This window comes from Leucopleurus acutus (genome assembly GCF_964270905.1).
Source record: "Leucopleurus acutus genome assembly, chromosome: 4".
Taxonomy (NCBI): domain Eukaryota; kingdom Metazoa; phylum Chordata; class Mammalia; order Artiodactyla; family Delphinidae; genus Leucopleurus; species Leucopleurus acutus.
Window position 1 is genome coordinate 115,037,500 of NC_139146.1, and position 12,000 is coordinate 115,049,499.

General features: G+C 38.3%; 1 protein-coding gene across 2 annotated transcripts in view; it reads left to right on the forward strand.

Moving 5' to 3' along the window:
- Nucleotides 1–12,000, forward strand: part of CFAP299 (cilia and flagella associated protein 299) — a gene marked incomplete at both ends in the record, with an annotated part of 616,738 nt that overhangs the window by 231,186 nt on the left and 373,552 nt on the right. For both annotated transcript variants that reach the window (XM_082837623.1, XM_082837624.1), the window contains one exon: nt 6,365–6,455. In XM_082837623.1, coding sequence (XP_082693749.1) covers nt 6,365–6,455 — 91 coding nt within the window. The remainder of the gene's footprint in view (nt 1–6,364; nt 6,456–12,000) is intronic.

Sequence of the window (12,000 nt, forward strand, 5' to 3'; positions counted from 1 at the left end):
TTTGATGATGGCCATTCTGACTGGTGTGAGATGATATCTCATTCTAGTTTTGATTTGCATTTCTCTAATGATTAATGATATTGAGCATTCTTTCATGTGTTTGTTGGCAGTCTGTATATCTTCTTTGCAGAAATGTCTATTTAGGTCTTCTGCCCATTTTTGGATTGGATTGTTTGTTTTTTTGTTATTGAGCTGCATGAGCTGCTTATAAATTTTGGAGATTAATCCTTTGTCACTTGCTTCATTTGCAAATACTTTCTCCCATTCTGAGGGTTGTCTTTTGGTCTTGTGTATGTTTCCTTTGCCTTGCAAAAGCTTTGAAGTTTCATTAGATCCCATTTGTTTATTTTTGATTTTATTTCCATTTCTCTAGGAGGTGGGTCAAAAAGGATCTTGCTGTGATTTATGTCATAGAGTGTTCTGCCTATGATTTCCTTTAAGGGTTTGATAGTTTCTGGCCTTACATTTAGGTCTTTAATCCTTTGGGCTTATTTTTGTGTATGGTGTTAGGGAGTGATCTAATCTCATACTTTTACATGTAGCTGTCCAGTTTTCCCAGCACCACTTATTGAAGAGGCTGTCCTTTCTCCACTGTACATTCCTGCCTCCTTTATCAAAGAAAAGGTGACCATATGTGCATGGGTTTATCTCTGGGCTTTCTACCCTGTTCCATTGATCTAACTTTCTGTTTTTCTGCCAGTACCATACTGTCTTGATTACTGTAGCTTTGTAGTACAGTCTGAAGTCAGGGAGCCTGATTCCTCCAGCTCCATTTTTCGTTCTCAAGATTGCTTTGGCTATTCGGGGTCTTTTGTGTTTCCATACAAATTGTGAAATTTTTTGTTCTAGTTCTGTGAAAAATGCCAGTGGTAGTTTGATAGGGATTGCATTGAATCGGTAGATTGCTTTGGGTAGTAGAGTCATTTTCACAATGTTGATTCTTCCAATCCAAGAACATGGTATATCTCTCCATCTATTTGTATCATCTTTAATTTCTTTCATCAGTGTCCTATAATTTTCTGGATACAGGTCTTTTGTCTCCTTAGGTAGGTTTATTCCTAGATATTTTATTCTTTTTGTTGCAATGGTAAATGGGAGTGTTTTCTTGATTTCACTTTCAGATTTTTCATCATTAGTGTATAGGAATGCAAGAGATTTCTGTGCATTAATTTTGTATCCTGCTACTTTACCAAATTCATTGATTAGCTCTAGTAGTTTTCTGGTAGCATCTTTAGGATTCTCTATGTATAGTAACATGTCTTCTGCAAACAGTGACAGCTTTACTTCTTCTTTTCCAATTTGGATTCCTTTTATTTCCTTTTCTTCTCTGATTGCTGTGGCTAAAACTTCCAAAACTATGTTGAATAAGAGTGGTGAGAGTGGGCAACCTTGTCTTCTTCCTGATCTTAAACTGAAATGCTTTCAGTTTTTCACCATTGAGGACGATGTTGGCTGTGGGTTTGTCATATATGGCCTTTATTATGTTGAGGAAAGTTCCCTCTATGCCTACTTTCTGCAGGGTTTTTTACATAAATTGGTGTTGAATTTTGTCAAAAGCTGTCTCTGCATCTATCGAGATGATCATATGGTTTTTCTCCTTCAATTTGTTAATATGGGATATCATGTTGATTGATTTGCATATATTGAAGAATCCTTGCATTCCTGGTATAAACCCCACTTGATCATGGTGTATGATCCTTTTAATGTGCTGTTGGATTCTGTTTGTTAGTACTTTGTTGAGGATTTTTGCCTCTATGTTCATCAGTGATATTGGCCTGTAGTTTTCTTTCTTTGTGACATCCTTGTCTGGTTTTGGTATCAGGGTGATGGTGGCCTCGTAGAATGAGTTTGGGAGTGTTCCTCCCTCTGCTATATTTTGGAAGAGTTTGAAAAGGATAGCTGTTAACTCTTCTCTAAATGTTTGAAAGAATTCGCCTGTGAAGCCATCTGGTCCTGGGCTTGTGTTTGTTGGAAGATTTTTAATCACAGTTTCAATTTCAGTGCTCGTGATTGGTCTGTTCATATTTTCTGTTTCTTCTTGATTCAGCCTTGGCAGGTTTTGCTTTTCTAAGAATTTGTCCATTTCTTCCAGGTTGTCCATTTTATTGGCATAGAGTTGCTTGTAGTAATCTCTCATGATCTTTTGTATTTCTTCAGTGTCAGTTGTTACTTCTCCTTTTTCATTTCTAATTCTATTGATTTGAGTCTTCTCCCTATCCTGGAGAATGTTCCATGAGCACTTGAGAAAAATGTGTATTCTGTTTTTTTTTGGATGGAATGTCCTATAAATATCAATTAAGTCCATCTTGTTTAATGTATCATTTAAAGCTTGTGTTTCCTTATTTATTTTCATGTTGGATGATCTGTCCATTGGTGAAAGTGGGGTGTTAAAGTCCCCTACTATGAATGTGTTACTGTCGATTTCCCCTTTTATGGCTGTTAGTATTTGCCTTATGTATTGAGGTGCTCCTATGTTGGGTGCATAAATATTTACAATTGTTATATCTTCTTCTTGGATTGATCACTTGATCATTAAGTAGTTCCTTCTTTGTCTCTTCTAATAGTCTTTATATTAATGTCTATTTTGTCTGATATGAGAATTGCTACTCCAGCTTTCTTTTGGTTTTCATTTGCATGGAATAACTTTTTCCATCCCCTCACTTTCAGTCTGTATGTGTCTCTAGGTCTGAAGTGGGTCTCTTGTAGACAACATATATATGGGTCTTGTTTTTGTATCCATTCAGCTAATCTGTGCCTTTTGGTGGGAGCATTTAGTCCATGTACATTTAAGGTAATTATCGATATGTATGTTCCCATTCCCATTTTCTTAATTGTTTTAGGTTCGTTATTGTAGGTCTTTTTCTTCTCTTGTGTTTGTTGCCTAGAGAAGTTCCTTTAGCATTTGTTGTAAAGCTGGTTTTGTGGTGCTGAACTCTCTCAGCTTTTGCTTGTCTGTAAAGGTTTTAATTTCTCCATCAAATCTGAATGAGATCCTTGCTGGGTAGAGTAATCTTGGTTGTAGGTTTTTCTCCTTCATCACTTTAAATATGTCCTGCCTCTCCCTTCTGGCTTGCAGAGTTTCTGCTGAAAGATCAGCTGTTAACCATTTCGGGGATTCCCTTGTGTGTTATTTGTTGTTTTTCCCTTGCTGCTTTTAATATGGTTTTTTTGTATTTAATTTTTGATAGTTTGATTAATATGTGTCTTGTCATATTTCTCCTTGGATTTATCCTGTATGGGACTCTCTGTGCTTCCAGGAGTTGATTAACTATTTTCTTTCCCATATTAGGGAAGTTTTCAACTATAATCTCTTCAAATATTTTCTCAGTCCCTTTCTTTTTCTCTTCTTCTTCTGGAACCCCTATAATTCAAATGTTGGTGCGTTTAATGTTGTCCCAGAGTTCTCTGAGAATGTCTTCAGTTCTTTTCATTCTTTTTTCTTTATTCTGCTCTGCAGTAGTTATTTCCACTATTTTATCTTCCAGGTCACTTATCTGTTCTTCTGCCTCAGTTATTCTGCTAGTGATCCCATCTAGAGTATTTTTCATTTCATTTATTGTGTTGTTCATCATTGTTTGTTTAATCTTTAGTTCTTCTAGGTCCTTGTTAAATGTTTCTTGCATTTTGTCTATTCTATTTCCAGGATTTTGGATCATCTTTACTATCATTATTCTGAATTCTTTTTCAGGTAGACTGCCTATTTCCTCTTGAATTGTTAGGTCTGGTGGGTTTTTATCTTCCTCCTTCACCTGCTGTGTGTTTTTCTGTCTTCTCATTTTGCTTATCTTACTGTGTTTGGGGTCTCCTTTTTGCGGGCTGCAGGTTCGTAGTTCCCGCTGTTCTTGGTCTCTGTCCCCAGGTTGGTTCAGTGGGTTGTGTAGGCTTCCTGGTGGAGGGGGCTAGTGCCTGTGTTCTGGTGGGTGAGGCTGGATCTTGTCTTTCTGGTGGGCAGGTCCATGTCTGGTGGTGTATTTTGGGGTGTCTGTGGGGTTGTGTTCCTGTCTTGCTAGTTGTTTGGCATAGGGTATCCAGCAGTGTAGCTTGCTGGTTGTTGAGTGAATCTGGGTGCTGGTGTTGAGATGGAGATCTTTGGGAGATTTTCGCCATTTGATATTATGTGGAGCTGGGAGGTCTCTTGTGGACCAGTGTCCTGAAGTTGGCTCTCCCACCTCAGAGGTACAGCACTGACTCCTGGCTGCAGCACCAAGAGCCTTTCATCCACACGGCTCAGATAAAAGGGAGAAAAAGTAGAAAGAAAGAATTAGTAGATGTAGAAAGAAAGAAGGTAGAAGGAAAGATAGAAGGAAAGAAAGAAAGAAAAGAGGGAGAGAGGGGGAAAGAAGGAAGGAAGGAGGGAAGGAAGGAAAAAAGAAAGAAAGAAGATAAAGTAAAAAAAAGGTAAAATATAATAAAGTTATTAAAATAAAAAATAATTGTTAAGAAAAAAAATTTTTTTTAAAAAAAAAGCAAAAAAAAAAAAAAAATGGACGGATAGAACCCTAGGACAAATGGTGGAAGCAAAGCTATACAGACAAAATCTCACACAGTAGCACACACATACACACTCACAAAAAGAGGAAAAGGGGAAGAAATCATAAACCTTGCTCTCAAAGTCCACCTCCTCAATTTGGGATGATTCGTTGTCTATTCAGTTATTCCACAGATGCAGGGTACCTCAAGTTGATTGTGGAGCTTTAATCCGCTGCTTCTGAGGCTGCTGGGAGAGATATCCCTTTCTCTTCTTTGGTCTCACAGCTGCCAGGGCCTCAGCTTTGGATTTGGCCCCACCTCTGTGTGTAGGTCGCCAGAGGGCGTCTGTTCTTCGCTCAGACAGGACGGGGTTAAAGGAGCAGCTGCTTCGGGGGCTCTGGCTCACTCAGGCCGGGGGTGGGGGGGGGAGGGAGGGGCATGGAGTGTGGGGCGGGCCTGCGGCGGCAGAGGCCGGCATGACGTTGCACCAGCCTGAGGCGCGCTGTGCGTTCTCCTGGGGAAGTTGTCCCTGGATCTCGGGACCTTGGCAGTGGCGGGATGCACAGGCTCCCCGGGAGGGGAGGTGTGGATAGTGACCTGTGCTCGCACACAGGCTTCTTGGGGGCGGCAGTAGCAGCCTTAGCGTCTCACGCCCGTCTCTGGGGTCCGCGCTTTTAGCCGTGGCTTGCGCCCGTCTCTGGAGCTTCTTTAAGCAGGGCTCTTAATCCCCTCTCCTCATGCACCAGGAAACAAAGAGGGAAGAAAAAGTCTCTTGCCTCTTCTGCAGCTCCAGACGTTTTCCCGGACTCCCTCCCAGCTAGCCGCAGTGCACTAACCCCCTGCAGGCTGTGTTCACGCCGCCAACCCCATTCGTCTCCCTGGGTTCCGACCTCCGAAGCCTGAGCCTCAGCTCCCAGCCCTGCCCGCCCCGGCGGGTGAGCAGAGAAGCCTCTCGGGCTGGTGAGTGCTGGTCGGCACCGATCCTCTGTGTGGGAATCTCCCCGCTTTGCCCTCCGCACCCCTATTGCTGTGCTCTCCTCCGTGGCCCCGAAGCTTCCCCCTCTGCCATCCGCAGTCTCCGCCAGCGAAGGGCCCTCCTAGTGTGTGGAAACCTTTCCTCCTTCACAGCTCCCTCCCACTGGTGCAGGTCCCGTCCCTATCCTTTTGGCTGTGTTTATTCTTTTTTCTTTTGCCCTACCCAGGTACGTGGAGAGTTTCTTGCCTTTTGGGAGGTTTGAGGTTTTCTGCCAGCATTCAGTAGGTTTTCTGTAGGAGTTGTTCCTCGTGTAGATGTATTTCCGGTGTATCTGTGGGGAGGAAGGTGATCTCCATGTCTTACTCTTCCGCCATCTTCCCCTCTTCTCTCTAATGCTTTCTTTTATCTGGCAAAGATAACCTAGTTTCCTGTCTTGCCTTGATTATCTCCACTCATAAAACTAAAACAGTGCTCTGTTCCAGTAACTGAATTGGCTTAAGTGGCTAATATTTTAGTTTTCTTATATTAAATTAATAAATTGTACTTAAATTATTGGCAATTTAAAATTATTTTTTGTAGTGAGGGGAATAAATATATTGAATTTTCATGGCATGATAAAAAGAATAATATGGGCACATAAATGGAATTAACTGTATCTGGTGTCAGTATTGATATTATTTATAAACTTGATTCCAATTATTTGTAAATAAAGACTGTAATAACTGAAATTAAATTGAAGTATCTAATAGATTATAATAATTGTTTATGGTTTATAATGATTTTGTATAATGTGTATATATAGTTTTAGTGTTAAAGGGATTGTCACTTGGAATAAACAAGCATTGTTTTTTGTACCCAGGGTATTTTCAACATATTTGTTTATCTAATATATTATAACTGAAGACCTGCTTTTTATAGGACATTAACAAGTGCTGGTAAAGACCTGCATGATAATTTTCTGAAGGCTCTGGCAGTGAGAGAAGAAGACAATCGCAATGGAATAGTGAGCGTGAGTACATTTCATTCAAAGGCTAAAAATGTATACCTTAAAGGCACAGTTAGTATATAATATATAGTTAGTTAATAACATAACTTTTACTACTGTCTCTGAAAGGTAATTCATGAGGGATGTAATATAGCTCTTTATTATTTATATATTATAAGAATATAGGTAGAAAAAAAATTATTCCAATTTACATCTGTAGAAGTAGCCAAATGGTGAAAAATATTAGTAGTATTCTGTGTATCTGTTGTGGGGAAAATGTCTGTATTTGGCAGACTGGTTGTCATCTCCAACTCTGTGCTACTCCTATGTTGAAACTTCATGCTTCTTTTCAACCCAAGCTCCTACTACACTTCTCCAAATCATGTCATCCACTCATCCCCAATGTTTTCCCCTACCTACCTGATTTGTGCTACCCCTATAGTCATCCTATCGTCCTATCTGAGGAGGTGTGATAGAAACCACATAATGGAGAAATATGATTTTGAATCATACAAGGAGAGCATGCTCTTGCTTTATTAAAATATGTGCTAGATCAAATATTTAAAATTGCTAATATTATTTGGAATATTTGCTTTCATGCTTGCTAATATAATATTGGTGATAACAGTCTTCTCTAAGTCTCAAAATGTTCCAAGTTAAGGATAAAAATAGACAAATATTCATGCTGAAACTGTAATAGTGAATTACAGAAAAATAATCAGAAGTAGTACAATGAAAAATTTAGAGCAACAGAAAAATATGTTATAAGGATGTCTATTTTTACCAAAGTTTTCTCAATAAAAAAGTTGGCATTTTTCTCACTATCATGTCCCTTGAAAATTTCACATGCAGATAAAATCCTCAATGTTCTTCAGAAAGAAAAAAAAATCATGCCTTCGTTAGAGAATTGTATAGAATAATCCTGGACTTGAAAGCAGGGAAAGTTTCTTGGTGGAAGTGGGCTGAGTGAGGTTGGAAATATGGGTGGGGACTAGACTTAGTCAGTCACAACAGAAAAGTTTGGAATTTATCTGATCATTAATAGAAGGAGAAGATAGAAAGGTAGGAAGAAAGGCAGAAAAATGTGGTGACATAGGAATCCATGGTAAGGACTTTCAAGAAGGAACAAACGATCATCAGTGATCAAGCAGGATAAGAACTGAAAAAGGATCTGTTGTATTTGGGAACATGCACATTTAAAAGAAAAAAAAATTGACAAGAACAAATTTCATTCATAAGAAGGATAGAAATAAGGTTTCTTAGGGTTGAAAAAAAATGGCCCATGGTTAAACAGTAGCATCAACAAACACAAACAGCTTTAGAGACACTAGGCCCATGTTTTTTTTACTGCAATGGTGTACTTCCTCTCAAAAATGTCTTTTTAACCTTTCTATCCTATTGGTATTTCCTTTAACAATGAATGATGGCATCATCCACTCATTTACCCAGATCAGATGTCAGTTATAATAAACTTTCTTTTTTTTTAAGTCTTTATTGAATTTGTTACAATATTGCTTCTGTTTTTTATGTTTTGGTTTTTTGGCCACGAGGCATGTGGGATCTAGCTCCCTGACTAGGGATGGAACCTGCACCCCCTCCATTGGAGGTGAAGTCTTAACCACTGGCCTGCCGGGGAAGCCCCATAATAAACTCTTTATTCTCTTTCACCCATGTTGAATGAGCCACTAAGTTCTTCTAAATGTGTCAAATCGCTTCACTTTTCACCATCTCAAATACCATTTATCTAGATTCAAACACCCATCATATCTTAAATATATTACTGTAACAGCCTCCTAAATGATACACCTGTGTATTTTCTTGGCCAACTCCCATGCATTTTCCAATCACTCAACATATATTTCTTGTGTACCTGCTCAAGCCTGGAACTGTTTTAGTCTCTGGGACACTGGGGCACTGCTGAATCTATGACCTTAAACTGTTTATATTTTAGAGAGGGAGATAAAAAATTAGTAAACAAAATAAAAATGGAACAATTAATTTCAGCTCTGGATAGGTGCTATGAAGAACATAGAATTAGAATATGGAATATAGAGAGATTGAATAGACAGTGGTTGGTTGCTTTATCTACTGTATACAGGAAAAATTACTTTAAGGAGGTGACATCTGTTGAGACTTGAATGAAATGAGGAAGATAGCCATGGAATTTGAAGGGTGAGATACCCCAAAGAGATAAATATTTGAGAGGGAGAAATATCCCAAGAAGAAGGAACATGTATTAAAATCTCCTGTGATAACAGCAATCATGGCATATTCAAGAGATGGTAAGAAGACCAGAATGGCTGGAAGGCAGCTATTGAAGGGAATTAGAAAATCAGATGAGATCAGAGAGGAGGTCAGCAGCCAGATCATGTAGATTTTAAGGAATTTTGATTTTATCTTTTTTTAATTTTTATATTTATTCTTTTATTATTGTGATATAAGGTTGATGGACAGATGATCTTTAGCAGAGAAGTGACCCGATCTGGTTTACACTTTAGAAAGATTGATCTCATTGTTGCTGTGTGGGGTAGAAGAATGTGGTAAAGAAGTGTAGAGCCAGAAGCAAGGAGATAAGTTAGGGAGCTCTTGTAATCAACCAGCAAGAGATGAAACTCTCAAAACATCATGGTTGTAGTTGAGATGGAGGGAAGTTACTGAATTGTGTCTATGTTTTGGAGGCAAAGCAGACAGGACTCACTGATGGATTGGATGTGGAATATTAAAAAGAGGAAATTAGGATGACTTCTAGGTTTTTAGTTTGAACAGGTGGGGATGATGGTGGCACTTACTGTGACAGGGAAACTTATTTCAGGAATCAATAATGAAATAGCTCTGTTTGGGCTATATTAATTTTGTGATGCCTATTAGATATCCAAGTGGAGAAGTTGATTGGTTACTTACATATATTGGTTTGGAACTTGGGAGAAGTTTTGGCTAGGATATAAATCTGAAAGCTATCAACATCTAAATGGTATGTAAAGTCATGGGCTTGCAAAAGTTTACCAGGCAGAGAGTGTGGGTAGAAAGAGTGAGGTTCTATGACAGATTTTTAGGACACTGCAACATTTAGAGGTCTGAAATGTGTGAAAGAACTAGCTAAGTAACAGGTAGGAGAAAAATCAGGTGAGAGCCATGCTATAGACATGGGAAAAGAAAAAAATTTCAAAGGCAGGAATGCTCACCATGTCAAATGCTGCTGAGAGGTTAAATAAGATGATCTGTTAGTTTCTCATGGCTGCCATAACAAGTTATCACAAACTGAGTGGCTTGAAACAACAGAAATTAGTTCTCTCACAGTTCTTCTGGAGGCCAGAAATCTGAAGTCAAGGTGTCAGCAGAACCGTTCTGAAGCATCTAGGGGAGACTCTATTCCATGCCTTTCCCTTAGCTTCTGGTGTGTCTGAGAGTCATTGGTGTTCTTTGGTTTGTAGAGACATCACTCTAACCTCTGCCTCCATCATCACATGGCATTCTCCTTATGTATCTGTATCTCTGTCTTCTTTTCTTATAAAGGCACCAGTCATTGGATTAGCACCCCCTCCCCTGGTTGAATACAACTTAATATTAATTCCATTACACCTACAAAGAGCCTATTTCCAAATAAGGTTATTTTCACAGGTACCAAGTGTTAAGATCTCAACATATCTTTTGGAGCGGGGTGGCGGGGGGCGGGGACATACAAATGATGAAAAGTTTGCTATTGTTTTTGGCTAAGTAATATCATTGAGTATGTTGATGAGGGCTGCTTCAGTGGAGGGCTGTGGTTAAATGTCTCATTGGAGTATGTATAGAAAAGAAGAAAGTGTGTAAGTGAAGATAAGGAGGTCAACTGTTTTTGAGGATTTTTGCAGTGAAGTCTAACATAGATCTTGAATGACAGCTGATACAGGGCTGGGGGTCTAGAAAGTTTGTTTTAAGATGGATAATATTAACCAAGTTTATGTTAACGGGAATGACCCAGTAGAGAGAGGGATATTGATGGCACAGTGAACAAAGGGGATCTTTGCTGGGATTCAGAGCACCAGGAAAGGGTTTGTCTTTGAGAGGGGCAGAAGCCACTAGCAGGAGGGAAGAAAGAGTATATAGGCACATCTGCCAAATAGGTTGATGGATTTAGATATGGGAAGATGAGATAGCTCTGCTGTGAGTTTATCTATTTTTTTTCTACATTGCTGCTCCAAATGACCTTTAATTACATCGTTATGGTTTTTTTCCCCTTAGAAAATATCATAAATTTAACTTTTTTTAAGTCATTTAATTTTGGGTAGGTTGTCATTGATTTGGAAACAAGGGTCTTTTTTAGATTTATAGCTTGCTTGCTGACTTTGAAAATAACATATGGTCATTTATTTGGGCCTTTGAATTTGTGATACTATTATAATCAGCAGACTACATATCATTGTATCAAGGGTGGCATTTAAGGCTTAATTTTGTATGTCCTAGTCTTGTCTTAATGAAGACTCCAAATAGTTTTAGAGCAAACAATTTACAACAGAATACAATATATTTTAGAAAGATCTAATTATTAGGATCATGGGCTTACTTTAAAATCCATTTACTAACTGGATATGCTTTTTTAAAAGTAGTCCTATAAAATATACAATATTCATGAGATTTGAATCTATATTAATTTACTGTCAGCAGAAATTACATGTGAATTTTATGAGGTCTGAACTCTCTGAGGGAAATGACTATTTCCTGAGCATTGAGATTTCTCTACATAATGTGTAGGGTCAAAATAAATGGAGAACTTCAACCCAGAGGCACATTTGCTACTCTTTTTGTTTCATCTTATTGAAAGTACATACAAGAAAAAATTATGTTAGAGTTTTAGAACTGACGTAGTTGACTTGACCTGCATGGCCTAATAAGGTTTGAAGGCTAATTTCATAGCAATTTTCCTAGGTAATTTTCTTTAAATGTAGCTAGGAAGTTAGAAGAAGATTAGATTTACTTTCCCACACTCATAACTTTTTATTTTATTTTTAAGTTTGGTGATCCCAGGTTTCAAATGCTATTTAGTGTAATTGGATCTTGTTCTGAGTGTCCTCTTTCTCCCTCTGGTCAACTAATTGCAAATGTGATTTATTAGTTTTCTCCACTTAGGCTTTGAATTTACTCTGCTATAGAGCCTGGAGCTTAGGAAAACAGCACTCCTCTCTGCCCCCTCATCTCCAGGGGCCTCCACCCTAATATTTTCAATGTGCAAGTTATAGGATTATTTGCTTATTATATACATTTATACCATTCCCACAAAGCTGCTGCTTGGGTGTGTAGTCTTGGGCTATGCCCCGGGAGAGAATAGGGTTTTATGAAAATTAGAAATTTATATAGCTGCTATTTAAAGAATAAAAATTCTTGCAAATGTACTTCCTTTAAAGCTTTCAGTGGCTCAGTGGGTCAGATGTTCTAGATATAGATATTGTTTAGATAAGTCCGTTTTTAAGAAGCTTGTAGTAAGCCAGAGGTAACTCAATTTAATTCAAGAATTAGTATTATTTCATGATTGCCTCTGAATTTTGTATATAATATATACAAAATAATGTGTATGTATAATATATGAATATGT